Source organism: Panulirus ornatus, chromosome 35, assembly GCF_036320965.1.
Source record: "Panulirus ornatus isolate Po-2019 chromosome 35, ASM3632096v1, whole genome shotgun sequence".
In the NCBI taxonomy this organism is placed as follows: Eukaryota; Metazoa; Arthropoda; class Malacostraca; order Decapoda; family Palinuridae; genus Panulirus; species Panulirus ornatus.
The window spans coordinates 6,777,501-6,805,260 of record NC_092258.1 but is presented as its reverse complement, the minus strand read 5'-3'; the positions used below and the strand labels follow the sequence as shown (position 1 = coordinate 6,805,260).

At 43.7% G+C, this 27,760-nt stretch overlaps 1 protein-coding gene across 3 annotated transcripts in view; it reads left to right on the top strand.

Moving 5' to 3' along the window:
* The first annotated feature begins 771 nt into the window (after positions 1-771).
* Positions 772-27,760, top strand: part of LOC139760108 (U8-agatoxin-Ao1a-like) — a 121,965-nt gene continuing 94,976 nt past the window's right edge. The window contains exon 1 of one of the 3 annotated variants that reach the window (XM_071682949.1): positions 772-990. In XM_071682949.1, coding sequence (XP_071539050.1) covers positions 909-990 — 82 coding nt within the window. In that variant the 5' untranslated portion in view covers positions 772-908. The remainder of the gene's footprint in view (positions 991-27,760) is intronic. The other 2 variants (XM_071682948.1, XM_071682950.1) reach the window with 2 other exon arrangements.

Genomic DNA, 27,760 nt, shown 5'->3' with positions numbered 1-27,760 from the left:
TTTTACAGTATAGCAAAGGGACATGAGTTGTGAAGTCAACCATTCCAAAATTCGACTCTGTTTTGTTTCGTCAGCCACGGTCGGGATATTAATAGGTAATTGGAATATTTGGTGGCGTAATCGTATTGATTCTCTTTTTATATATAGAAATTCGTGAAAGTCATCGGCAGATGAAGGTTTTATTTTTACCCAGTAAATCTGCTACTCCTTCTCCAGTCCTTTTTTTTTTTTTGAAAAAAGAAAAAGAAATTGAAAATTGATCCTGCACAATAGAACCATCGAGCTGAATAAGGGAGATAATTGCAGATGAATTCGCATGTATTCGTTCAGCCAATATCACACAACAATCTAGTGCCTCTAAATTTAAGGGCACCGAATTCTGCATAAAAGATTTGGTTCCTATGTAGGAATGATGGATGGTTTCCAGGAGATGATTGGTCACATAGCCATGACGTCATTTTACTGAAGGCCAACGGTTGGACGGCTGTATTGTTACGTCATGGTACATCCATGCTCAACAGATGGCACGGCAGCGTTAACGAATAATCACATATGGAGGGCTACACCCTCCACCCAGGGCAGTGGTAGCCAGAACTGGATGAAAGGGAGAAGAGACGCGTGAATTCGACTACCTGGAAGGGAAAAAAATCAGGAAAAAGAGGGAAGTGGAGGAGTGGAAGCAGGAGGATGAAGATACTGGAACATCGTGCGCCTGGCAGTGGATGAGAGTGCGGGGGCGCGCGGCGTCACAGGAGGTACGAGTTGACGGAGCCTGAGAGTCCCTCATACAGGACCCTGCTAACACCTCTCCCACACTCTCACTCGCTCTCCCGAGGCCGTACCGACCACAGCGGAGCGCTCCCTCCTCTCTCCTCTCCTCTCGAACGCAGCAGCAGAGCAAGGGCAACATGGGCAGCAAGGTGGTGGTGATGCTTCTTGCCTTCACACTCGTGCTCAGCTTGGTCACAGCCCAGCCATTACTCGAGGAAGGTAAGACAGTGCTGGGCCCAGCAGCCCAAGGGCGGTCCACGCCTCTCCCAATGGTCCTGCTTAACTGGGGCAATTGTAAGTGCCAGTTTGGCACTTACTGCAGGACGTCACTGAGTTTGGTAGAGTGGCGTTGTCTAAGTCTGGTAGAGGATTGGTCCTTTTGATTGTGGTAGTGTGTCTGCATGGTACTGAAGTGTGTGTGTGTGTGTGTTTGTGTGTGTGTGTGTGTGTGTGTGTGTGTGTGTGTGTGTGTGTAAGTAGGGAGTGTGGCACATGCCTTAGTTATGATCTCATCCTCCGGTCTATCAGGGAGTTTTCTACTTTCTTAATGTGTCAGGAAAGTGAGTGATAAGTATGAGAGACAAGTGTCGAGTATGGTAGAGAAGTGTGAAGTGTGGCAGTAAAGTGTTTGGTGTGGTAGAGGTGTGTTAGATGTGGTTAGTGTTAAGTGTGTCAAAGGGGTGTTGAGTGTGGTAGGTTCGTAGAGTGCGTCTTCATCCAGTGTGGTACAGAGAATGGAAGTGTCTGTTGTCGTCGAATAAGTGTCTGTATACAAGTCATTTGGATGTTAAGTGAGGTTAACAAGACGATACTTTAGGGAGACATAAGAGTGTTAAGTGTGGTAGGCATTGTCGTTAGTGTGGTACTGATGTTGTCAATTAGTATATTGTACTGAAGAGCAATTTAACGGGCGATTGTCTTCTAATTTCCTTAATTACTTGCCTTGATCACGTCATTAGGGGAGACGCATCTGCATGGTTGTGTAAGTGGTAAGTGTGGTATTCACTGCCTCGTACAAGTGGTAAAGTGGCGCAGTCTTAAGGTCATGGAATTGGTAAGTGAGGCAGTTCGTCATGGGGCACTTAGGGTGTTGTGTGTGTGTGTGTGTGTGTGTGTGTGTGTGTGTGTGTGTGTGTGTGTATGTTTGTGTGTGTGGGTGGGTGGGTGGGTTGGGTGCGTGTGTGCCTGTGTCTGTGTGATCATGTAATGTGGCACTTTAAGCACCATTATATTATGAGTGCGTGTGTATATAAATACACATCTGTGTTGTGACGGAGCAAAAAAAGTGTTATATGTGGTTCATAGTGGATACGACCATTTGCTTTGGCGTTCAAAAGGTCGTGCTGTTGTGGTCAAGGGTCGTACCGTCGTACTCAAAGGGTCGTACCGTCGTACTCAGAGGTCGTACCCTCGTGCTCAAGGGGTCGCACCGTCGTACTCAAAGGTCGTACCCTCGTGCTCAAGGGTCGTACCGTCGTACTCAAGGGTCGTTTAGTCGTGCTCAGGGTGTCGTACCTTTGTGCTTAAGGAGCTGAAAAGAAAGAAAGATAATGCGAGTGATTGTCGCTGTAATTTCGAACAGATGGTGAAGATAATACCCCTCCTACCATCCTTCCCACCTAAACATGTAGCTATAACACATATGGCACATATGGCAAGTTTGTGGGTTGCCATGAGTCGACGTTGGCTGGCGGGAGGCATCGCCATATGGTAAGCTCTCCTGCTCTTGCCCCACATTATCTTGCCATTCCAACACACAACACTTTTCTGTAAATAAAGATACTTGTTATGATAATATCCTTATTTCAGAATTATATCTATCTATCTATCTATCTATCTATCTATATATATATATATATATATATATATATATATATATATATATATATATATATATATATAAGATTTTGTGTGATCGGGGCCTGAACATGCAGGAGGGTGAAAGGAGGGCAAGGAACAGAGTGAATTGGAGCGATGTGGTATACCGGGGCTGACGTGCTGTCAGTGGATTGAATCAAGGCATGTGAAGCGTCTGGGGTAAACCATGGAAAGCTGTGTAGGTATGTATATTTGCGTGTGTGGACGTATGTATATACATGTGTATGGGGGGGTTGGGCCATTTCTTTCGTCTGTTTCCTTGCGCTACCTCGCAAACGCGGGAGACAGCGACAAAGTATAAAAAAAAAAAAAAAAAAATATATATATATATATATATATATATATATATATATATATATATATATATATATATATTTATATTTATATGTTGGTGCTAACAGATTTCACCTGCTTGAGGATTCACCGCCAGTGAATATTCACCCTTGGTGAAGCTGCATCATCTGACGAAACAGGGTATAATTTCGCCAAAGAACCTTCGTTTTAAAGGAATCCTACCTGTCTCTGCCACTGAGTGTAGCGCAGCCTTAGAGCAGTAGGAGTTCTTGGGATGATAAGTGATAGTAATAATTTCATAAACATTTGTTCCATTAACCCTTTAGGACGACGTTATGACCCTTTAGGACGATGGTACGACCCTTGAGGACGATACGACCCTTGAGGACGACGGTACGACCCTTGAGGAGGACGATACGACCCTTAAGGACGACGGTACGATCCTTGATCATGGCGATATAAGCCTTGGTTACGTTGGCCTGCCTTTTAATAACCTGGCCCCTCAGACGGGGGTGGGTCAGGCCAGGCGAACAGAACCAAAGGTCGTACCATTGTGCTCAAGTGTCGTACTTCTCCTGGTCTAGATATTAAGAATAAAAAGAAAAAAAAATGTATGAGAGATCTTGTAAGAACACACCAAAGACAGATGGTGGGGTCTCCAACCCACCTCACTGAGGTGTTGGCTTCAACATCCTCCATGTGTGTGTGTGTGTGTGTGTGAGTGTGTGTGTGTGTGTGTGTGTTAAACGAGGTTGCAGAGAGCTACAGAAGCTGCGCACATAATCATCACTGGACTACCGCCAGGCTAAAAGAGGCGCCTTTGTTTTATATTCTCTGCTCGTGGACTTTTATAGGTAAGTTCTGAAATAGATTCTCAAATGTGAAATGTCAAGTGAGTGTATCTTTCGTGTCAGAAGAGAAGGTGGTTGGTGTTTAGAGTCCTGTATCTCTCATAAATATGGCCTCAGGAAGACATCAGTATATATATATATATATATATATATATATATATATATATATATATATATATATATATATATATATATATATTCAGTACGCTTTTCCAGGAGCTCCTTTAGCTTGAGGGCTGTGCTGCTTTCAGTGGCTAGGAAATGATGGTCTCTTTGGGGTATATAAATGTGAAATATGATTATGACATTTATTTGATAAATGTTTTAAAGTTATAATTTACGTCAGTGTATCGTGTGAGCTTTTATTTCTAATTCTTTTCATTATTCTAACCTTGGCTTTTAATTAACGCAATGAAAACTTCAGAATTCTGTGATGATGTTATATTAGTTTTGGCTTGTATTCTTTCGTGTTGGCATCTCTCAATAATGCTTGACTTTAGCTTGCATTTTAGCCTCTGCCTTCGCGGGCTGGATGGCAGCTATATATCTCTTGGTTGTTATCTGTTTAACGTAACTGTTCTTGTTCGCGTTTTATTCGATAATTCATTTTACGGTTGAGTTTACCTTTTTTTGAGCCACTGCTTTTATTTTTGAATTTTCTATATATAGTGAATTTCGCTATATGTCATAACTGAATTAACATTTAATTCTACGTTTATCCTTCCATTCCCTCCCTCTCGTTATTGTCTTCTAATTTGTTAGATAAATCTGGAGGCTGCACTTTCCTCACGTATTTTGAGGTCTGGTATTGCATAGTTAGCTCTACATTTTATCGTTTTTCTTTACCTTGTGTCTGTTGGTCGACTGCCTTTCCAAACCCTCCATATAATCAGAGACGGCGGATGAAGCAGAGGAACATGGATGGAATATACCTGAAGAAGGTACACCCTACCGTAGCGCCTTCGTGGATGGCCTTAACGACGTTTTATCCCAGGTCATTGAGGAATTTACCCAAGGAAGTCTTTGACCTTTAGGCCAGAGAGGGTCTGAGCATGGAATATGAAAATATAAAGATGAACAGAGGCTTTGTATCTAGGGTCCTTTTGCGTCTCAAGTTCTTGCGCAAAAAGCCCTTCTGATCCTCAAGTCCTTGAACTCAAAGACTCTTCTACGCCTCAAGACCTTGAACTTGAAGTTCTTTTACGCCTCGATTCCTTGAAACCCTTTTATGTCTCAAGCCCTTAAACTTGAAGCCCTTCTGTGCTTTAATTTACTCGTACCTGAAGCTCCCTCTGCCTCATTCTATCTCTCTCGCTGGCAGCACCTTCAGGAGTTCTCGGGGTTCTTCGAGTAACCGTGTATGGTTCCTTAACGGGTTCTATAACAGTTGGCTTCGATGCCAGTCAGATTGTTCATCATATCCACCTGGCTCAGTTGAGGATCTTGGGCGTTTTCCTGCCGCAGGGCTATGGCCTCAGAAGGGGCGTGGATGGCACTTCGTTATGTCCATCGCTTCACCGTTCAAACCCAACCACCGCTCTCCACAGGGACAACGAAGCTTGGGTGTCCATATTGGTCACCCATGATTGTCTTTTGTCACTGTTACATATTCATTCTCTCTCTCTCTCTCTCTCTCTCTCTCTCTCTCTCTCCCCCTCCCCCTCATGTGCGGATGCTTCAGGGAACCGTCTCTCATAAGTTACGAACGTAATACACTCGGTTCCTTCCGGTTCGTCGCTTGCCTGGAAGGCTCCTCCTCCTCCTCCTCCTCAACAGGCATAAGGAAGGGAGATCCGTTGCCATGGTAACGTTGACGTCTGTTTTTGTAAACAGTCATTTTCCCTCAAACAACCCCTCGAGTCCAGTTACCCAATATTCGCATAATGATTCCCACTAGATTACCACTCCAGCTGAAAGTCTATTAACAAGCTGTAACAACCCCGCTCGGTTCCATGCCTGTAAGAGGGATATATATATATATATATATATATATATATATATATATATATAAGCCAGTGTGGAGGGCTGAGCCACACCTCTGATGCGTAAATGCAGCAGCGACTGAATTTACCAAGGCGATAAGATGTATTGATTTGCCCTGGATTATAGAGGGGTTTCAACCTTGCTTACGTCGTATGTGCTCTCAGCGACTGCACTAGCCTTATCTTGCCGTGTAATCACCCCCAAAGACACCATCTCACTTCAGCAACCCACACCCCATCACACACACACACACACACACACACACACACACACACACACACACACACACATCCCTCACGACAACACACACACACATCCCACACGACACGACGACGTGCGGGGAAGTCGTTCATCTGCGAGGCCAAAGCGACCTGATGCGCAGCCACTTTGGTATCACCTGCTGGCCATCGTCTGGTCGCCGTTTCCCCCAATGGCATTGTCGTTGTTCATTCCGGCGGTGTTTAGCATCGGATTCTCACCGTCGTTGTGACGTCAGCGTTGTTTTGGTCGATGACACACAGACACACACACACACACACAGACACACACACACACACACACACACACACACACACACACACACACACACACACCCACCACCCACCACCCACCCACACACTCGCACACACACACACACACGCACACACACACACACACACACACACACACACATATATATATATATATATATATATATATATATATATATATATATATATATATATATATATATATAAAACATCGTCAGGTATTTGTGCGCGAATGATATCGTGAAAGGCTCAGCCGGAAGCACCAGTAACTTAATTCATATCCAGACTCATAGACATTGACGAAATACTTTGAGAGCCAGAGTGAGGGAGAGCGGACTGGGGGACTGGATGAACAATTAATCCACGAGTATGAAAAGTTTAAAATATTGTCGTCATTGTAGTTTACACGAGCTTGAAATCCAACGACGAACGAAGCATAGAGGGATATATATATATATATATATATATATATATATATATATATATATATATATATATATATATATATATATGGTCGGCAGTGGATGGGAGTTGGTACATGTTTGGCCCGGCAGATACTTGGTGTGTGAGCTGTGTTATACATGGCGATGTTGTATGCTACCTCTGCATTACAGATAAGTGTCTGTTTGATTCGTTCACCCAGGGGAGAGAGAGAGAGAGAGAGAGAGAGAGAGAGAGAGAGAGAGAGAGAGAGAGAGAGAGAGAGAGAGAGCTTTGAACGAAGTGATGTGGTCTGCCCCCTTTTTTTTTGTTTCGTATTTCGTTTCTGTTTTTCTTTACATCAAAGGAAAGATGGCATGTAAATATTTGTCTGTATTTGTATTTTTATACGTGTTTGTTTATGTTGTGTGTGTGTGTGTGTGTGTGTGTGTGTGTGTGTGTGTGTGTGCGTGTGTGTGCGTGTGTGTGTAGGATCAAACTCTTTTTAGACGTTCCTTCCCATTGCATCAACCCAACTGGTCTCCAAGTGTCTCGCTGCCTGTCATCCTCATACAGATGCCCCGCCAGCCTTCTCTCTCCTTTGATCCAGACACCGCAGCATCTACCTCCACGCTCAGTCCACCTCTGTCTTTCCTCCATCCTCCTCCTGTATTACAACCCCTACTGTATTACAGTCCCCTACTGTATTGCAGTCCCCTACTGTATTCGTGTCTCCTACGGTCCCCCAGTCTCCTCCCCGTCCTCCAGACCGGACTCCACACCACAACTCCTCCCCAGTTCCACAACTTCGATGTCTCCGTCCCCAACCTTTGCCCACTACTCAAGGAGTCGCCTAACAACAGAGCCCAAAGTTTCGCGCGTTCAGTTACGTTGCTTGTGTTTGCCTCGTACCCAAGGCGTAGTAGACTCGGGGTTTCGATCCCACGTATCCACGTCCACAGCGCCGCATTATCGACGTCCGGCGGCCATCAGCTCCTGAAGGAGACTTAGATATCCCTCCTTCATCTTCGAAGGTCTTATCTCCCTCACCTGAAGGATGCGTGACTGCAAGCACTAAATATTCATAAATGTATATGAGATGTATATGATTTTCCTCCTCCTGCGTGCCTTCAGAGTCCCTTGACATTAATGGAACTTAGCCAGTGAGGTCCCGACCTCGAAACCCCCCCCCCCGGCTGCGGGCGAGGCAGCGCAAGAAGACTTCGGAGTCTGGAAGTTGGGGTCCGGCAACAGGTGGGTGGGTGGGTGGGTGGCTGGCTGGTGGAACTTCCTCTTGTAGACTTGGGTGAGCGTGAGGCGCTGACGAGGTTATTGTACTTGGTTAACTCCCAACACACAGCTGCTTTGTTCCCAGCCGCCACGTGTCCCCCCCCCCCCCCCTTCCTTTACGTCCTGGCGCAACAACAGAGGAAGGAGTGTCGTTAGACGTGTGTGTGTGTGTGTGTGTGTGTGTGTGTGTGTGTGTGTGTCAGTCAGGGAAGATGGCGAAGTCGTGTGCATGTTGTGACAAACGCGATCATGACACTAGGAAGTAATGTGTCTGTCTGTCTGTCAGTTAGAGTCTTTTCTTCCCCTCTCTCTCTCTCTCTCTCTCTCTCTCTCTCTCTCTCTCTCTCTCTCTCTCTATCTATCTATCTATCTATCTATCTATCTATCTTTCTATCTATCTATCTCTCTGCAAACCCCCGATCTCTCATTCTCCTTCTCTCCCGTTCTTAGTATTTCCTTTATTCTTTCACGTCTCTCACCAAATCCCGTAAGAAGACAGATAGCGAGAGGGTAAAAAGAGATTGGAGATTTCCATGTTCACACACACAAGATATAAAGATCTATTTCCCTCTACTATTTTGTGACAGCGTGGTGCAAGGTGGAAAAGACAGGGGGTCGAAATTGTTGGAAATAAATCCAATAACTTTACATGGTGATGCCATGCAAATCAACTCAAGTGGGCGCGCGAAATAAAAAGGAAAAAGAAAAAGATACGAAATCTGACAGTGGGTTTGCCGAAATTCCTACCTGACATATACTGTAATTCAATATATATATACGTCACCCTTTTGTCTGTTGACAGACAAAAATCGCCCAGCTAGCTATTCAGGCAATTTTTCTTTTGTTTTCGTCTGTAATGAAGCTAATGTTTCTCCGCCATTATATTCATGCATACTTCAAGTCTTGAACTCGATGGCAAGACTCGTCGAGCACGTAAAGTTGGAGCTATTTTTACTCCAGTGCAGAACCCACTCCAAGAAGTGTACCCCTGGCAGAGAACCAGCATATAAATATATATATATATATATATATATATATATATATATATATATATATATATATATATATATATATATATATATCATACTTTGTAGCTGTCTCCCGCGTTAGCAAGGTAGCGCAAGGAAACAGACGAATGAATGACCCAATCCACCCACATACACATGTATATACATACACGTCCACACACGCACATATATATACCTATACATCTCAACGTGTACATATAAATACACACACAGACATATACATATATGCACATGTACATGATTCATACTTGCTGCCTTTATTCATTCCCGTCGCCACCCCGCCACACAGGCGATTACGTGAGGGAAGGACTCTTGGTTTTAGAGCGCCACTGAAGGTGAAATCTAGAGCACTAACTGTAGGTAATCTCCTGCAGTAGTGGGTCCTCTTCCTCTTCTTGGCTCCGCCTTTTATCAGCATGAGTCCTTCCTTCCTTAGCCCAGCCCCTTGGGGGTTCTTTTGGGCGGTAATGCAAATTCCTGAGTAGCAGTCTCCTCGTACCTGCTCAGGGGCGCATGAGGCCGAATAGTTTGAGGGAGAAGTTTGCTTTGAGAGCTCCCTCCCGTGGGCAAGTTTCCGGGGGCCAATGTCTTCAACACCGATGAGAAGGTTCCTCCGTAACATGGATAGATTTATCTCATTTTTGTAGCCTGCTTTCTCCCCACTCCCCCTCTCTCTTTCTACCATCGTCTCATTTCACCTTTTCTTCCTCTTTATCCTCAGCTTTCTTGTATTCTTATTCTGTTCCCGGGCTTTTGTGTCATCTCCATCCTGTTGTTCACTCAGTTCACCAGTCCTTCTATCCTTTCTTAATGTCTCTATATCATCCTTTGGCTTCAGTCTGTTTCCTCTTGCCCTCTCTCTCCTCCTTCTCCTCCTACTCCTCGTCCTCCTCCTCCTCCTTCTCCACCTCCTCTTCCTCCAACTCCTCCTCCTCCTCCTCTTCCTCCTCTTCCTCCTCTACCTCCTTCTCCTCCTCCTCCCTCTCCCTCCCAATCCCTCAAAACTTATCTCTGAATGCCTGGCAGTTAAGACGCAGGCCATCCACCATACTTTACACCGCCCTCTACCAACTGGGCCATAACCTGCTCCATTCTTTACGCCCCTTATCACCTTCATATTTCACTCCTCGGCAATACTGGGAGGGCCTTCGAGGGATGAGAGATTAGATACACCTTCTGGAAAAAAAGGGGCGACCTCGGGTCTTTTATGTGTGACGAGACTTGGGGATGAAGTATATCTTTAAGACTCCTTATCAGCATTTGGAGTACAGGGTCTCGGGTTAATGCCATGGGAATGGCTAATGACATCAGGAGGGAGGGTTTCTCTGTCTCTCTCTCCCTCCCACCATGACAGCGGTAGTGGGTTGGCTGGTGCGCATGGGTGAGTGCCAACGGATGCACTTGCATGAGGCGCCTGGGACGTCTTGAGCATATGCTTATCACGAAGTCTTGTGAAGCGTTAAGCTCGAGGCGAGAGAGGTCGGTGGGTGGGTCGTGTTGTCTTGTGAGAGAGGGCGTCGTTTTTGGGTCGTAGTAGGTCAGTGGGTCGCCTAGCAGTCGTGAGAGCGTCGTTCTTTGGGTCGAAGGTCATTGGGTCTTGTAGGCCTGAGGAGGTCGTCTTGGATCGTAGGTTACTGGGTCTTGTAGTCGGGAGAGGGTCGTTCTTGGGTCATGAGTCTGTGGGCCTTGTAGGCCTGAGGAGGTCGTTCTTGGGTCATAGGTCAGTGGGTCATGGAGTCATGAGAGGGCCGTTCTTGTGTCATAGGCCAGTAGGTCTTCTAAGCATGAGGGGACAGTGCCCGGCCAGTCGATAGGTACTACTTGCTTCAGATTCTAACACCAGGTTTAAATATGTCGTGCCAGATTTTTAATTTTTAACCATGCTTCAAATTTTTACACACTGAACAACAGAACTCTATATTGATCTTCAGGTAAACTGAGCTTCTACACAGTAGTTCAAAATGTTCTCGCAGTCTTCAAATTTTACACCTAGATCGTTCTAAACACCACACAAAATTTCATCATTTTCTCAGAACTTCAAATTCAACTCTTAGATCATTCTGAATGCCACGCAAAACTTCAAAGTACCTTCACAAACTTCAAAGTTTACTCCTAGATCTTTTTAGATGCCACACAAAACTTCAGAAAAATACCCCTCACAAACTTCAAAAATAGTCACTCCAAGCTTATCCTTTTCTTTCACCAAGCTTCATTTTCTCGTATTTTTTTTTTTTTTTTTTGTACACACCTAAAATTTCCGAGTGACTCTCGCTACCTCTAGTAACACATGTCCAAAGGTTTTATATTGGAAGTTAAATTGAGTATTTCCTGCTCACCTCTGCTTCTCCAGACTCAACAAACAGACAGTGAAAATTATTCGGCCCATTAAAATTGCAGATGAGCGCTTGAACATTTAATATCATCCGAGCTTGAATATGCAAAGCCGTTTGGAATTTGCAATATGTTGTTTGGGGGGTAAATGCGTTTTCTAATAAAGTGAAAAATGAGAACTTAGTTCGTAAAAATGGGGTGAAGAATATATATATATATATATATATATATATATATATATATATATATATATATATATATATATATATATATTGATTTCTTTCATGACTTTTCGCCGTTTCCTACGTTAGCGAGGTAGCGCAAGGAACTGGTTCGCTTACATCTTTTCTGTAGCTGTCATGTGTGACGTGCCTGAACCACACCCACTGTATGTACAACCAGACCCCACAAACCTTTGCGTGGTTTTCTCCGGTTGTTTCGTATGCCCTGATTCCGTAAATTGACAGCACGTCGCCCCCTGTATACTACATTGCTCCAGTTCAGTCTATCCCATGATTGCCTTTCACCTCCTTGCATGTTCAGGCCCCAAGCACTCAAAATCTTATTCACTTCATTCCTCCAACTCCGGTTCGGTCTCCTGAATATATATATATATATATATATATATATATATATATATATATATATATATATATATATATATATATATATATATATAATGCAGGACACAAGTAGAATAGCATGTATAAAACACTGAAAAAAAATCGAAGCAGATTCTCTTTACATGTTATTTCTGGAACAAGTCATAAAAGACCAAATATTTCATTCAGCTCCAGGAAACCTAACGAGAGATGTCCTTATTATTATTATTATTATTATTATTATTATTATTATTAGTAGTAGTAGTAGTAGTAGTATAGTAATAGCAGTGGTCATTGTAGTTTTAGTATTATAGGAGGAAACAATATATATATAATATATATATATATATATATATATAATATATATATATATATATATATATATATATATATATATATATATGCTCATGTCCTGCACTTACTCACACACCCACACACAGAAACACAACACACCACAAACACACCCAAAAACAACCCCCCACCCACACACCCCACACACACCCCCCCACACACACCACACCACACACACACCCACACACCCCAACACACACCCATAAATATATTATATAAAATATATAAATATATATATATATATAAATAATATAAATAAATTATTTAAAACATCGTCGGGTATTTGTCGCGAATGATATCGTAAAGGCTAAACCAAAAGCACCAGTTTTAATTCAAAAACCAACCATCTTTGACGAAATACTTTAGGCCAGAGGGGGGAGAGCGGACGGGGGGACGGGATGAAAAATTTAAAATCCACGAGTATGAAAATTTTTAAAATATTGTCGTCTTTGTTTTTTAAACACGAGCTTAAAATCCAACGACAAGAAGCATAGAGGGAAATAAAAATAATAATATTATAATAAAATATATAAATATTTTAAAAAATATTATATAATATATTAAGGGTCGGCAGTGGATGGGAGTTGGTAAAAGTTTGGCCCGGCAGATACTTGGTGTGTGAGCGTTTATACGGGCGATGTTGTATGCACCTCGCATTACAGATAAGTGTCTTTTGTTCGTTCACCCGGGGGAGAGAAGAGGGGAGAAAAGAGAGAGAGAGAGAGAGAGAGAAGAGAGAAGAGAGAGAGAGAGAGAGAGAGAGCTTTGAACGAAGTGATGTGGTCTGCCCCCTTTTTTTTTGTTTCGTATTTCGTTTCTGTTTTTCTTTACATCAAAGGAAAGATGGCATGTAAATATTTGTCTGTATTTGTATTTTTATACGTGTTTGTTTATGTTGTGTGTGTGTGTGTGTGTGTGTGTGTGTGTGTGTGTGTGTGTGCGTGTGTGTGCGTGTGTGTGTAGGATCAAACTCTTTTTAGACGTTCCTTCCCATTGCATCAACCCAACTGGTCTCCAAGTGTCTCGCTGCCTGTCATCCTCATACAGATGCCCCGCCAGCCTTCTCTCTCCTTTGATCCAGACACCGCAGCATCTACCTCCACGCTCAGTCCACCTCTGTCTTTCCTCCATCCTCCTCCTGTATTACAACCCCTACTGTATTACAGTCCCCTACTGTATTGCAGTCCCCTACTGTATTCGTGTCTCCTACGGTCCCCCAGTCTCCTCCCCGTCCTCCAGACCGGACTCCACACCACAACTCCTCCCCAGTTCCACAACTTCGATGTCTCCGTCCCCAACCTTTGCCCACTACTCAAGGAGTCGCCTAACAACAGAGCCCAAAGTTTCGCGCGTTCAGTTACGTTGCTTGTGTTTGCCTCGTACCCAAGGCGTAGTAGACTCGGGGTTTCGATCCCACGTATCCACGTCCACAGCGCCGCATTATCGACGTCCGGCGGCCATCAGCTCCTGAAGGAGACTTAGATATCCCTCCTTCATCTTCGAAGGTCTTATCTCCCTCACCTGAAGGATGCGTGACTGCAAGCACTAAATATTCATAAATGTATATGAGATGTATATGATTTTCCTCCTCCTGCGTGCCTTCAGAGTCCCTTGACATTAATGGAACTTAGCCAGTGAGGTCCCGACCTCGAAACCCCCCCCCCCGGCTGCGGGCGAGGCAGCGCAAGAAGACTTCGGAGTCTGGAAGTTGGGGTCCGGCAACAGGTGGGTGGGTGGGTGGGTGGCTGGCTGGTGGAACTTCCTCTTGTAGACTTGGGTGAGCGTGAGGCGCTGACGAGGTTATTGTACTTGGTTAACTCCCAACACACAGCTGCTTTGTTCCCAGCCGCCACGTGTCCCCCCCCCCCCCCTTCCTTTACGTCCTGGCGCAACAACAGAGGAAGGAGTGTCGTTAGACGTGTGTGTGTGTGTGTGTGTGTGTGTGTGTGTGTGTGTGTCAGTCAGGGAAGATGGCGAAGTCGTGTGCATGTTGTGACAAACGCGATCATGACACTAGGAAGTAATGTGTCTGTCTGTCTGTCAGTTAGAGTCTTTTCTTCCCCTCTCTCTCTCTCTCTCTCTCTCTCTCTCTCTCTCTCTCTCTCTCTCTCTCTCTCTCTATCTATCTATCTATCTATCTATCTATCTATCTTTCTATCTATCTATCTCTCTGCAAACCCCCGATCTCTCATTCTCCTTCTCTCCCGTTCTTAGTATTTCCTTTATTCTTTCACGTCTCTCACCAAATCCCGTAAGAAGACAGATAGCGAGAGGGTAAAAAGAGATTGGAGATTTCCATGTTCACACACACAAGATATAAAGATCTATTTCCCTCTACTATTTTGTGACAGCGTGGTGCAAGGTGGAAAAGACAGGGGGTCGAAATTGTTGGAAATAAATCCAATAACTTTACATGGTGATGCCATGCAAATCAACTCAAGTGGGCGCGCGAAATAAAAAGGAAAAAGAAAAAGATACGAAATCTGACAGTGGGTTTGCCGAAATTCCTACCTGACATATACTGTAATTCAATATATATATACGTCACCCTTTTGTCTGTTGACAGACAAAAATCGCCCAGCTAGCTATTCAGGCAATTTTTCTTTTGTTTTCGTCTGTAATGAAGCTAATGTTTCTCCGCCATTATATTCATGCATACTTCAAGTCTTGAACTCGATGGCAAGACTCGTCGAGCACGTAAAGTTGGAGCTATTTTTACTCCAGTGCAGAACCCACTCCAAGAAGTGTACCCCTGGCAGAGAACCAGCATATAAATATATATATATATATATATATATATATATATATATATATATATATATATATATATATATATATATATATATCATACTTTGTAGCTGTCTCCCGCGTTAGCAAGGTAGCGCAAGGAAACAGACGAATGAATGACCCAATCCACCCACATACACATGTATATACATACACGTCCACACACGCACATATATATACCTATACATCTCAACGTGTACATATAAATACACACACAGACATATACATATATGCACATGTACATGATTCATACTTGCTGCCTTTATTCATTCCCGTCGCCACCCCGCCACACAGGCGATTACGTGAGGGAAGGACTCTTGGTTTTAGAGCGCCACTGAAGGTGAAATCTAGAGCACTAACTGTAGGTAATCTCCTGCAGTAGTGGGTCCTCTTCCTCTTCTTGGCTCCGCCTTTTATCAGCATGAGTCCTTCCTTCCTTAGCCCAGCCCCTTGGGGGTTCTTTTGGGCGGTAATGCAAATTCCTGAGTAGCAGTCTCCTCGTACCTGCTCAGGGGCGCATGAGGCCGAATAGTTTGAGGGAGAAGTTTGCTTTGAGAGCTCCCTCCCGTGGGCAAGTTTCCGGGGGCCAATGTCTTCAACACCGATGAGAAGGTTCCTCCGTAACATGGATAGATTTATCTCATTTTTGTAGCCTGCTTTCTCCCCACTCCCCCTCTCTCTTTCTACCATCGTCTCATTTCACCTTTTCTTCCTCTTTATCCTCAGCTTTCTTGTATTCTTATTCTGTTCCCGGGCTTTTGTGTCATCTCCATCCTGTTGTTCACTCAGTTCACCAGTCCTTCTATCCTTTCTTAATGTCTCTATATCATCCTTTGGCTTCAGTCTGTTTCCTCTTGCCCTCTCTCTCCTCCTTCTCCTCCTACTCCTCGTCCTCCTCCTCCTCCTTCTCCACCTCCTCTTCCTCCAACTCCTCCTCCTCCTCCTCTTCCTCCTCTTCCTCCTCTACCTCCTTCTCCTCCTCCTCCCTCTCCCTCCCAATCCCTCAAAACTTATCTCTGAATGCCTGGCAGTTAAGACGCAGGCCATCCACCATACTTTACACCGCCCTCTACCAACTGGGCCATAACCTGCTCCATTCTTTACGCCCCTTATCACCTTCATATTTCACTCCTCGGCAATACTGGGAGGGCCTTCGAGGGATGAGAGATTAGATACACCTTCTGGAAAAAAAGGGGCGACCTCGGGTCTTTTATGTGTGACGAGACTTGGGGATGAAGTATATCTTTAAGACTCCTTATCAGCATTTGGAGTACAGGGTCTCGGGTTAATGCCATGGGAATGGCTAATGACATCAGGAGGGAGGGTTTCTCTGTCTCTCTCTCCCTCCCACCATGACAGCGGTAGTGGGTTGGCTGGTGCGCATGGGTGAGTGCCAACGGATGCACTTGCATGAGGCGCCTGGGACGTCTTGAGCATATGCTTATCACGAAGTCTTGTGAAGCGTTAAGCTCGAGGCGAGAGAGGTCGGTGGGTGGGTCGTGTTGTCTTGTGAGAGAGGGCGTCGTTTTTGGGTCGTAGTAGGTCAGTGGGTCGCCTAGCAGTCGTGAGAGCGTCGTTCTTTGGGTCGAAGGTCATTGGGTCTTGTAGGCCTGAGGAGGTCGTCTTGGATCGTAGGTTACTGGGTCTTGTAGTCGGGAGAGGGTCGTTCTTGGGTCATGAGTCTGTGGGCCTTGTAGGCCTGAGGAGGTCGTTCTTGGGTCATAGGTCAGTGGGTCATGGAGTCATGAGAGGGCCGTTCTTGTGTCATAGGCCAGTAGGTCTTCTAAGCATGAGGGGACAGTGCCCGGCCAGTCGATAGGTACTACTTGCTTCAGATTCTAACACCAGGTTTAAATATGTCGTGCCAGATTTTTAATTTTTAACCATGCTTCAAATTTTTACACACTGAACAACAGAACTCTATATTGATCTTCAGGTAAACTGAGCTTCTACACAGTAGTTCAAAATGTTCTCGCAGTCTTCAAATTTTACACCTAGATCGTTCTAAACACCACACAAAATTTCATCATTTTCTCAGAACTTCAAATTCAACTCTTAGATCATTCTGAATGCCACGCAAAACTTCAAAGTACCTTCACAAACTTCAAAGTTTACTCCTAGATCTTTTTAGATGCCACACAAAACTTCAGAAAAATACCCCTCACAAACTTCAAAAATAGTCACTCCAAGCTTATCCTTTTCTTTCACCAAGCTTCATTTTCTCGTATTTTTTTTTTTTTTTTTTGTACACACCTAAAATTTCCGAGTGACTCTCGCTACCTCTAGTAACACATGTCCAAAGGTTTTATATTGGAAGTTAAATTGAGTATTTCCTGCTCACCTCTGCTTCTCCAGACTCAACAAACAGACAGTGAAAATTATTCGGCCCATTAAAATTGCAGATGAGCGCTTGAACATTTAATATCATCCGAGCTTGAATATGCAAAGCCGTTTGGAATTTGCAATATGTTGTTTGGGGGGTAAATGCGTTTTCTAATAAAGTGAAAAATGAGAACTTAGTTCGTAAAAATGGGGTGAAGAATATATATATATATATATATATATATATATATATATATATATATATATATATATATATATATATATATTGATTTCTTTCATGACTTTTCGCCGTTTCCTACGTTAGCGAGGTAGCGCAAGGAACTGGTTCGCTTACATCTTTTCTGTAGCTGTCATGTGTGACGTGCCTTAACCACACCCACTGTATGTACAACCAGACCCCACAAACCTTTGCGTGGTTTTCTCCGGTTGTTTCGTATGCCCTGATTCCGTAAATTGACAGCACGTCGCCCCCTGTATACTACATTGCTCCAGTTCAGTCTATCCCATGATTGCCTTTCACCTCCTTGCATGTTCAGGCCCCAAGCACTCAAAATCTTATTCACTTCATTCCTCCAACTCCGGTTCGGTCTCCTGAATATATATATATATATATATATATATATATATATATATATATATATATATATATATATATATATATATATATATAATGCAGGACACAAGTAGAATAGCATGTATAAAACACTGAAAAAAAATCGAAGCAGATTCTCTTTACATGTTATTTCTGGAACAAGTCATAAAAGACCAAATATTTCATTCAGCTCCAGGAAACCTAACGAGAGATGTCCTTATTATTATTATTATTATTATTATTATTATTATTAGTAGTAGTAGTAGTAGTAGTAGTAATAGCAGTGGTCATTGTAGTTTTAGTATTATAGGAGGAAACATATATATATATATATATATATATATATATATATATATATATATATATATATATATATATATATATATATATATATGCTCATGTCCTGCACTTACTCACACACCCACACACAGAAGAACACACACACACACACACCCTTACAAACCACTTTAAATGCATCGTCAATTCTCTCTCTCTTTCTCATCTGTTCCATTCTGTCCGGAAGGCCCTCATATACACTACCTTCCTGATCGTCGCTATAAGTGATGACATATACCACCAATAGATGGCACTGTACATAGTATGCCTTAGATATAAAGGGGTATTTGATTCCCTATTAAGAGGAAAAGAAAGGAGTTGACATGTCGTGTTTTCCAGGGTCACTCGTATCTTCACTTCTGTCCCCTTTAAGGATCCGCCTACATGTTCCTCCCAGCAGCGGCAGCAGCAGCTCCTCCCTCCTGACCGTTCATGTATTCTTTCGTGTCTGGTGCGACAAGTTTTGCCTGTCTGGTGTTGTCGTGTGCCGCGCTCGTGGGTTGTGACTGTTGACTCTCTCTCTCTCTCTCTCTCTCTCTCTCTCTCTCTCTCTCTCTCTCTCTCTCTCTCTCTCTCTCTCTCTCGTGTGACAGTTCTCTCCTCGCTGTTGTCAGTGTTTTTCGCCCCGGCATGGCTAATATTTCTCTCTAATCTAACTCTAAATCCTTTCAGTGTCACCGTTATTATTTCTGCGTGTGAGTGACACCCACTTGTCTACAACTCACAACCCTCCGGTACCGTCGTTAATAACCCTGGCGTTCCAGTTAGCATCTTCGCTTTTGTGATTGGTCGTTCTGTCTGACCCCATTCAGACCTACACCCTGTACGAGGCGAATGGAGTCATTATCATGATATTTCCTCACGGAGTTCATGAGGTCATGGGAGGGTCATGGATATGCTCATGGAGGCGCATGAGGCCCTCCTGATCTGCCTCCTCCTCGAAGACCTCACGTATTATGAGGAGTTTGCTGACTGCACAACGATAAGTAATGATGCTAAATAGATTTTGATCCCAAGTAACAGAGGATTTCGATCCCGTTTTGGTGACTTCTGTCGCATACCAATAAACGGTGAGGGAATCGAATTCTTATTGACGAAATATATGGTGATTGAATCCTCTCTCCGTAACTCCAGTGTGGGCTGGTCAGGTACTTCGCCCATTTCCTTCAATTAGAACGAACGTGGTGTATTCAATTTCATTATCTGAGAGGTAATTAGATCGTTTGGGAAGTTAACTTAACCTCATTTCAGGAAAGTTTGAGTCACTGTTTAGTTTTCCGTGTTTCTTAGCCTTAGTTTACAAGAGGAGTGGATTCTGTTCCAGCTACGAGAAAGAGGGTTCGGAATCCCTATTCTAACTCCCGACAGAAAGTGTTCGAATCCATATTCTATCCGAAACAAACAAAAAAAAAAAAAAGGGGGGGTTCGAGTCGGTTCGAATCCATGTTTTCAGCTCGGGAAAAAAAGAGAGTTCGAATCCATTCTCCAGCCCCGACTAAAGAAGTCTTGAATCGTTATTCTAATCACGTCTGCCATTCCATCGGCGGAGCTCCGTTTTCTTCACTAACGATCTAACGAGATGGTAATCGTGTCAGGAAATTTAGCTAACGACAAGCGAGCAGGTTCAGGCTCTCAGCCAGAGGAGGGTGGCGAGGCATTTTGTCACGCATGCGAGAGACCAGTCCAAGACGCAGTAGAGATAACTCTAAAAATTCTCTCTCTCTCTCTCTCTCTCTCTCTCTCTCTCTCTCTCTCTCTCTCTCTCTCTCTCTCTCTATCTATCTATCTATCTATCTATCTATCTATCTATCTATCTATCTATCTATATATATATATATATATATATATATATATATATATATATATATATATATATAGGATAAGACACATTTTAGAAGGTCACGAACCTAATCATTACATTTATTGTTTTCCTTAGAGAGGGACTAGGGCCTTCACGAGGGCCAATAAGAGGGGAAGAGAAAGACGTGATTAACACACACACACACACACACACACACACACACACACACAGACACAAAGACGTTTTCTTCAGATGACTTTTTTATATTTTGCTCTCTCTCTCTCTCTCTCTCTCTCTCTCTCTCTCTCTCTCTCTCTCTCTCTCTCTCTCTCTCTCTGTCTCCCCTCGTTATCTTGATACGTTGTTATTCATCCTCCAGCATTATTAAACTCGTAAGCATTTGTATCTGTTTTGTATGAAAATTTCAAGCTTTGTGGTTTGTTGAGTAACAGCCAGCTGGTCCTAATTCTATTCACTGTTTTTAAGAGCTTATGTTTCAGATAATATCATTCTGATACTGAACGTAGCATTTAGGGAAAGGGACGATTATTTGAGGGAGTATCATTACCCGTTGTTAAGCGTGTGTCATTACTTGTAATGGGTCATTCCCAATTTAGAATAGAGTGCTGAGGGGGGGGGGGGTCTTCGACGGTATTAGGGTGTATAGAGAGAGAGAGAGAGAGAGAGAGAGAGAGAGAGAGAGAGAGAGAGAGAGAGAGAGAGAGAGAGAGATTTCCCTCCATTTGTTTATCTCCAACGTTCACTCCTTCCACGTACCTCCAACAACATTCAGACATCCCCCCCCCCCCCCCCCCCCCCCCCCCCGCGGTCAAACCACTCATCTCCAACACCACGTCCGTCCTTCTCCTTTTCCTCATCCCCGAACGCCACCAAAGTTCCCCTACTCCATCAACACTTCTCGCACCTCTTCTCCAACACCCCCTCAACTCTCCGTCAACACTTCCTTCAACTCTCATCCACCACTCCCTCACTTTTCCATCAACACTTTCCTTACCTCTCCTCCAACACTCCCTCACGTCTCCATCAACACTTCCCGCACATCTCCTCCAACACTTCCCTCACCTGTTCATCAACACCTCCCGCACCTCTCCTCCAACACCCCCACACCTCTCCTCCAACACTCCCACTCCCCCTCAACCGCTCTTCAAACTTCACTTTCCTGTCATATTTTTAAAACCTCCCTCGTCGCTCCAGCATTTCTTGTCTAGCTGGAAAGCAATTTTTTTTTGGCATCGTCCCTCCATATACGTTTCTGAACAGCTTCGTATCTGGCGAAAACACTGGACGAACACAGATGTTCCAGGTACTGAGATACAGGCCATTTGTTTATTGCGTCTATTTCGGTTGACAGTTTTCAAATCTCTGGAAGAAAAGAAGAAAAATTATATATATATATATATATATATATATATATATATATATATATATATATATATATATATATATATATATATAATTCTGAGGGACAGGGCAACGCAAAATGGGCCCATCTGATTGGTGCAGATTGCTTGATGGAACAAACAAGTGCATTTCCTGGAACGAAAAATGGCCGTGTCTATATATAAATATTTTCTATTTCCATACGTAGTCGCCATTTCCCGCGACAGCGAGGTAACGTCAAGAACGATGTGACAGAGTCTCAGAGGGGGGGAAAAAGATCCTATTGGGAGGGGGAAAGATCCTATTTTTTGGGGGGGGGGAAGATCCTATTTTGGCCCCCCATTCTCTTTTCCATCTTTTGGAAAAGTTGAGCGGAAGGGGAGGATTTCCAGGCCCCCCCCCCCCCCCCCCGCTCCCACCCCTTTTAGTCGCCATCTACGACACGCAGGGAATACGTGGGAAGTGTATTCTTTCTCCCGCATCCCCAGGGGATATATATATATATATATATATATATATATATATATATATATATATATATATATATATTGCTAATTTTAGAGCTAGTGTGTTACGTATATAAATCATATTAACGTCGAATCTTTAGGGGATATGACGAGATGACATTTGAACCCAACGAAACACAGACTCAGAGAGAGAGAGAGAGAGAGAGAGAGAGAGAGGGAGAGGGGGGGGGAGGGGATAGTGAGCCAGCTGTGAGGACAAGTTTGCCGTTGTACGCACCATTTACCCCCCCGCTGCTGACATGCTAGTGTGGGGTACCCGCTTTCCGTAGAGGAAGGCCCTATATATATATATATATATATATATATATATATATATATATATATATATATATATATATATATATGAATGGATGATGGCAGCAAGTATGAATACGTACATGTGTCTATATGTATATGTCTGTGTATGTATATGTATGTATACGTTGAAATGTATAGGTATGTATATGTGCGTGTGTGGGCGTTTATATATATACATGTGTATGTGGGTGGGTTGGGCCATTCTTTTGTCTGTTTCCTTGCGCTACCTCGCTAACGCGGGAGACAGCGACTAAGTATAATATATATATATATACATATAGCATGAACTTCGTGAGAAGCTATATTAATTTTTGTAATATATAGAAACTGGACAAGGTAAAGGGGTCTTCTGGAAGCGTAGGGGATACTTAAAACCCTTCCTTTATTAAGAAAACGGTAACTTAAAAACCCCAATATTTCAAATAATGACATAGAAAATGGAAAAAAAAGGTAGAAAAAGGAAATAATGAAAGATCTTTTACGAAAGCACAGATACACAGAGACACAGAGCGAGGGAACACGCGGAAACAGACGGGCCACTGGCCTATAACGAAGTTATTCGAATTTTATCACAGCAGCCGATGGGAAAGTTAAAACGGAAACTTGATTTCCGATCGAGTCCAAATGGAGACAAGGGGTTTCGTCAGCAGTAATCCGGTTATCCGGTGTTGGGAAATGATTATTATAATATAGCAATGCAGTTTATTTTTTCCCGTACACATTTACAGCGATATTTGCTCATCACTATATTTATATAGCTGGGAGACCGTATTTGAATTGCAGAGCGGCACTGGGAAATGTCAGTTTAAAAAAAGTGTTTATGTTTATATTTTTGCATTTAATTTCAACGAAAAGTCAATTAGAAGGTAATTAGATCGTTTTTTTTTTCTAAATACAATTTTCGCTAAAGCATTTGTTCATTTAGGGAAAGCGGTAGATACGTTATCAACGGATTTGAGTCTACCTGTTGTTATATTTGTACGTATGATACGAATGATTCGTATTACGCCACGTCGCCTGTGATCCTATTAACCTACGAAGGTATTATACAACATGGTCGGTAATCCTATTATACAGCAATGGTCTATAATCCTACGAGAGTCAGGGATGTGGATGTAATCTGGGGCGTAATGGAGTATGATAGTGGAGAAACGGGCGAAGGAGGATTAAACTCTACGGTGTTTGCCACGCGCGGTTCACTTACTAGTGCGCTGACTATTGCTGACCTTGCCAGGCTCACAGCCACTAGCAGTGGCACAGCGAGCGGCAGCTGATTGTTTTATATATATATATATATATATATATATATATATATATATATATATATATATATATATATATATATATAACTTTATTGTAAGTTTATGAACGCTCGTTGTATGTTTTGGACAATCACATGTTTACCAAATGGCGTCCTAGCTTCGTCTCTTCGATGTATATATACTGACTTTCATTTCTCTCTTTTGGCCCCCTGATGATGTGATTATTACACGAAAGTGCACTTGGGAACTTATCGTGTTTCATTTTCCCCGGGGACTCATAGGAATGTCTATAATCGTCTGTCTGTAATCTATATCCATCTCTGGCTATGCACCTTTCACGGGACTCTGTCGACCAGACTCGTCCCCCTGTGCCCCTGCCAGCCTACGGCTGCAGACAGCTCGTTGGGGGCTCGGAAGCTGAGAGAGAGAGAGAGAGAGAGAGAGAGAGAGAGAGAGAGAGAGAGAGAGAGAGAGAGAGAGAGAGACTGAATCAAGAAATCGAGACCAGAGGACACCTGGAGACACCCGTCGCGTTCATTGTTATCAAGATGGACGGTCGGGAAAAAGAAGAGAAAAATGGATGAAGAGAATCGCGTCTTTTGTTTGGTTTCGCAACGTTTCTCTTGTGAGGGAATGCTTTTATTTTTCCGATTGGATCCTCTGTCTCTTTGTGTGTGAGGGGAGGAATGACGAGTAAGGCTGTTAGGGGATTGAAAAGTTATTGTTTGAGGTCTGAGGCATCGTTAGCCCAGTAGCATCTCCTTGGTGAGGGAATGTGGGTACAGGGGGCATTGGGGTACCTGAAAACTTGAGATAATTTCGTGAGACATCTCCTGCACTTACATTCACTCCGTTACATACATACGTACAGAAATGTTCGTCACATATATACATGATATGTACGTACAAAAATATTTAGGAGTACCCACAGCAGTTCGTATATTTGCCTCATTATTCGTGGGAATTGCAAGCATTACATACAGACCGAATATGAATATGTATAGAGAAATACATGATCCCAAATATGAAAATATATCACTCACAAACACAGGCATGTAAATGTGCATCATGTTCATATACATTCATACACCTGTGAATACAAGTATATATATATATATATATATATATATATATATATATATATATATATATATATATATATATATACACACACTTGTGTTCACAGGTGTATCAATATATATATATATATATATATATATATATATATATATATATATATATATATATATATATATATATATATATATATTTGTAAAGTCAGAGAGATGGAAAAGGGAAAAAATCACCTGATTCTGAAGGAGATGGGGAGGAATAGAGATGGGACGAAGTGACGTATGGAGGAGGATGGGATAGATAGATGGTTGGATAAAAAGGGGAATAGGGTGGCGGCTAGCGGGAAGGCGTGGATGGAATAGAGAGGGAGAGGAGAGGAGGTGTAGATGGTGAGCCATCCTCATCAGTGAGGGAGTCAAGTTAATTAATGATGGGAGTCCTGCCCTGTCCTGACGATCGATCCCTGGTTGGGGAGGAACCTGGGGGTGAAGGGAGGAGGCACGAGGTGGATGATGGGGAGAAGAGAGGAACCTGCGGGTGAAGGGAGGAGGCAAGAGGTGGATGATGAGGGAGAAGATGAGGAAGCTTGGGTTAAGATGGACTAGACGTCCCCCACCGCATCCCACCCACACACCCCAATCCAATCCCTTGTGAGAACCAACACAACCCACTCCCCCCCCACCCCCCACGCCAGAGAGAGAGAGAGAGAGAGAGAGAGAGAGAGAGAGAGAGAGAGTCAGTCACAGATATCCTGACCTCCCGACTTAACAGATAGATGATGTGGCGGGGTGCTCATCCAACCTGCCCCCTCCCCACGCCACCCACGCCCCTCCTGGTGCTTGGGGTGTAGGTAGGTAGGTAGGTGAGTGTGCCAGGCGGACAACAGCACACTACTACTGCACCTCCTCCTCCTCCGACACTGTTTAAAGGAGATACGCCAACTGGTGGGGCAGAGGAGGCTCTACCACCACCACCACCACCACCACCACCACCGTCCTAGCCGCACACTGGACCATCTATCCTGAGTGTTGGGAGGGGAGAGGGCGAGACACTGGAGGGATAGGGATGGCTCTACCACCACCACCACCATCGCCTCTTCGTCCCTACCGCCTATCCCGAGTGTGTGTGTAACCCACGTTAGTGAAGGGGTGTTGGGGCGAACCTGGGCTACTGAGTGGAGGATAGGGGCCAGAGGGACTAGCCATGTATAAAGGATAGTAATATCACAAGGACTCTCCCCCTTTTTTTTTCTTTAGGGTATCTGCATTTTTTTTTTTCCGTTTTCGAAGAAGAAAAGAAATTTGTTCTTTGAGAGACTCTGAAGACGAAGGTAATAGTGTCTTCAGGGAGGGTGTCGAGGGAGAAGGTATGTCCATCAGTGTCTGTGGGGGAGAGAGAGAGAGAGAGAGAGAGAGAGAGAGAGAGAGAGAGAGAGAGAGAGGTGGTGTGTGTGTGTGTGTGTGTGTGTACGATGGCACGGACGGAGGCAGGGTGAGGGTGGTGGGTATGATGCGATGGTCCATCAGGGTCACAAACGAGATTATATTTGCATTCTCAGATCTTCTCACCTTCGGCTCTCACCCTCGTTACCTTCCTCAGTCTTTGGCCTCCTCACTCTTTACCTTCCTCAGTCTTTGGCCTCCTCACTCTTTACCTTCCTCAGACTTTGGCCTCCTCACTCTTTACCTTCCTCAGTCTTTGGCCTCCTCACTCTTTACCTTCCTCAGTCTTTGGCCTCCTCACTCTTTACCTTCCTCAGTCTTTGGCCTCCTCACTCTTTACCTTCCTCAGTCTTTGGCCTCCTCACTCTTTACCTTCCTCAGTCTTTGGCCTCCTCATTCTTTACCTTCCTCAATCTTTGGCCTCCTCACTCTTTCCTCGCTCTCCAGCGACCTCATACTCCGCGCTGTAGCCAAGCCTCACCACTTCGTGCATTAAGGTGTCTCCCTTCCTCTCCAAACCTCTTCCTCCGCACACTTAGGTCCCTCCCTCGCGCCTAACCACGCCTCTCCCAGTAGTATTTTCTCCCCAAGTAATACCGAATTCGAACCCACTTGAGCTTCCTGGTGGAGGAGGAGACACGCGCCGGCAGGAGGACACGGTAACAACGAGAAAATGGTCACCGGACGTGTCGTTGGACAACCCCAGGTGGCTGAGGTGTGGTTCACCTCCTAAAGTAGTTCCCTCGGGGCCAGAAAGATGTGCTGCGCGTCTTTATGTAGCGCGTACGGTCTATCTGTATCCACGTATACACACGTAAATATATATGGCCGCACGCACGTACGCCCGCACGCACCCACACACACATATATACACGTGTGTGTGTTGTGTGTGTGTGTGTTGTGTGTGTGTGTGTGTGTGTCTGTCTGTCTGTCCCCACAGCTCAGTATGTTTGCTCATTCAGGTTTGGAAAAACATGACTGTGAGACATTAAACAAACGCGTAAACTTTGCTCGTGTTAATCGAGAAGGGAAAAAAATACATTCTCTCTCTCTCTCTCTCTCTCTCTCTCTCTCTCTCTCTCTCTCTCTCTCTCTCTCTCTCTCTCTCTCTCTTTTATATCATGTTGTTCCCTATATATATATATATATATATATATAAAGAAAATCTGAGGATAAGACTGCAGTGTAAGTCTGTATTGGCCATCGAGATAATCTTCTTTTGTTTGTTTTGGCAATAAGGGCCAATCCCCCCCCCCCCGTCCCAGTTGTCTATTTTTAGCCCCTTTTCATGATGTATTCTTTCCTCCTGTGGCACAGTTCTGTAGCCCACGCCCACAGCAGTTCTGTTCCCTTCCCCTTAAGACATTTCTGTCTCCCCTACTTTAAGATAGTGATGTCCTTCCTTAAAGATAGTCCAGTTCCGTCCCTTTAAGATAATCCTATCCCTTTAAGATAATCCTATCCCTTTAATATAATCCTATCGCTTTAAGATAATCCTACTTTCTCCTCTTTAAGATAATCTTATTCCTTGTCTTTAGAAAGGTAATCCTCGCTTCCCTACCCCCACCC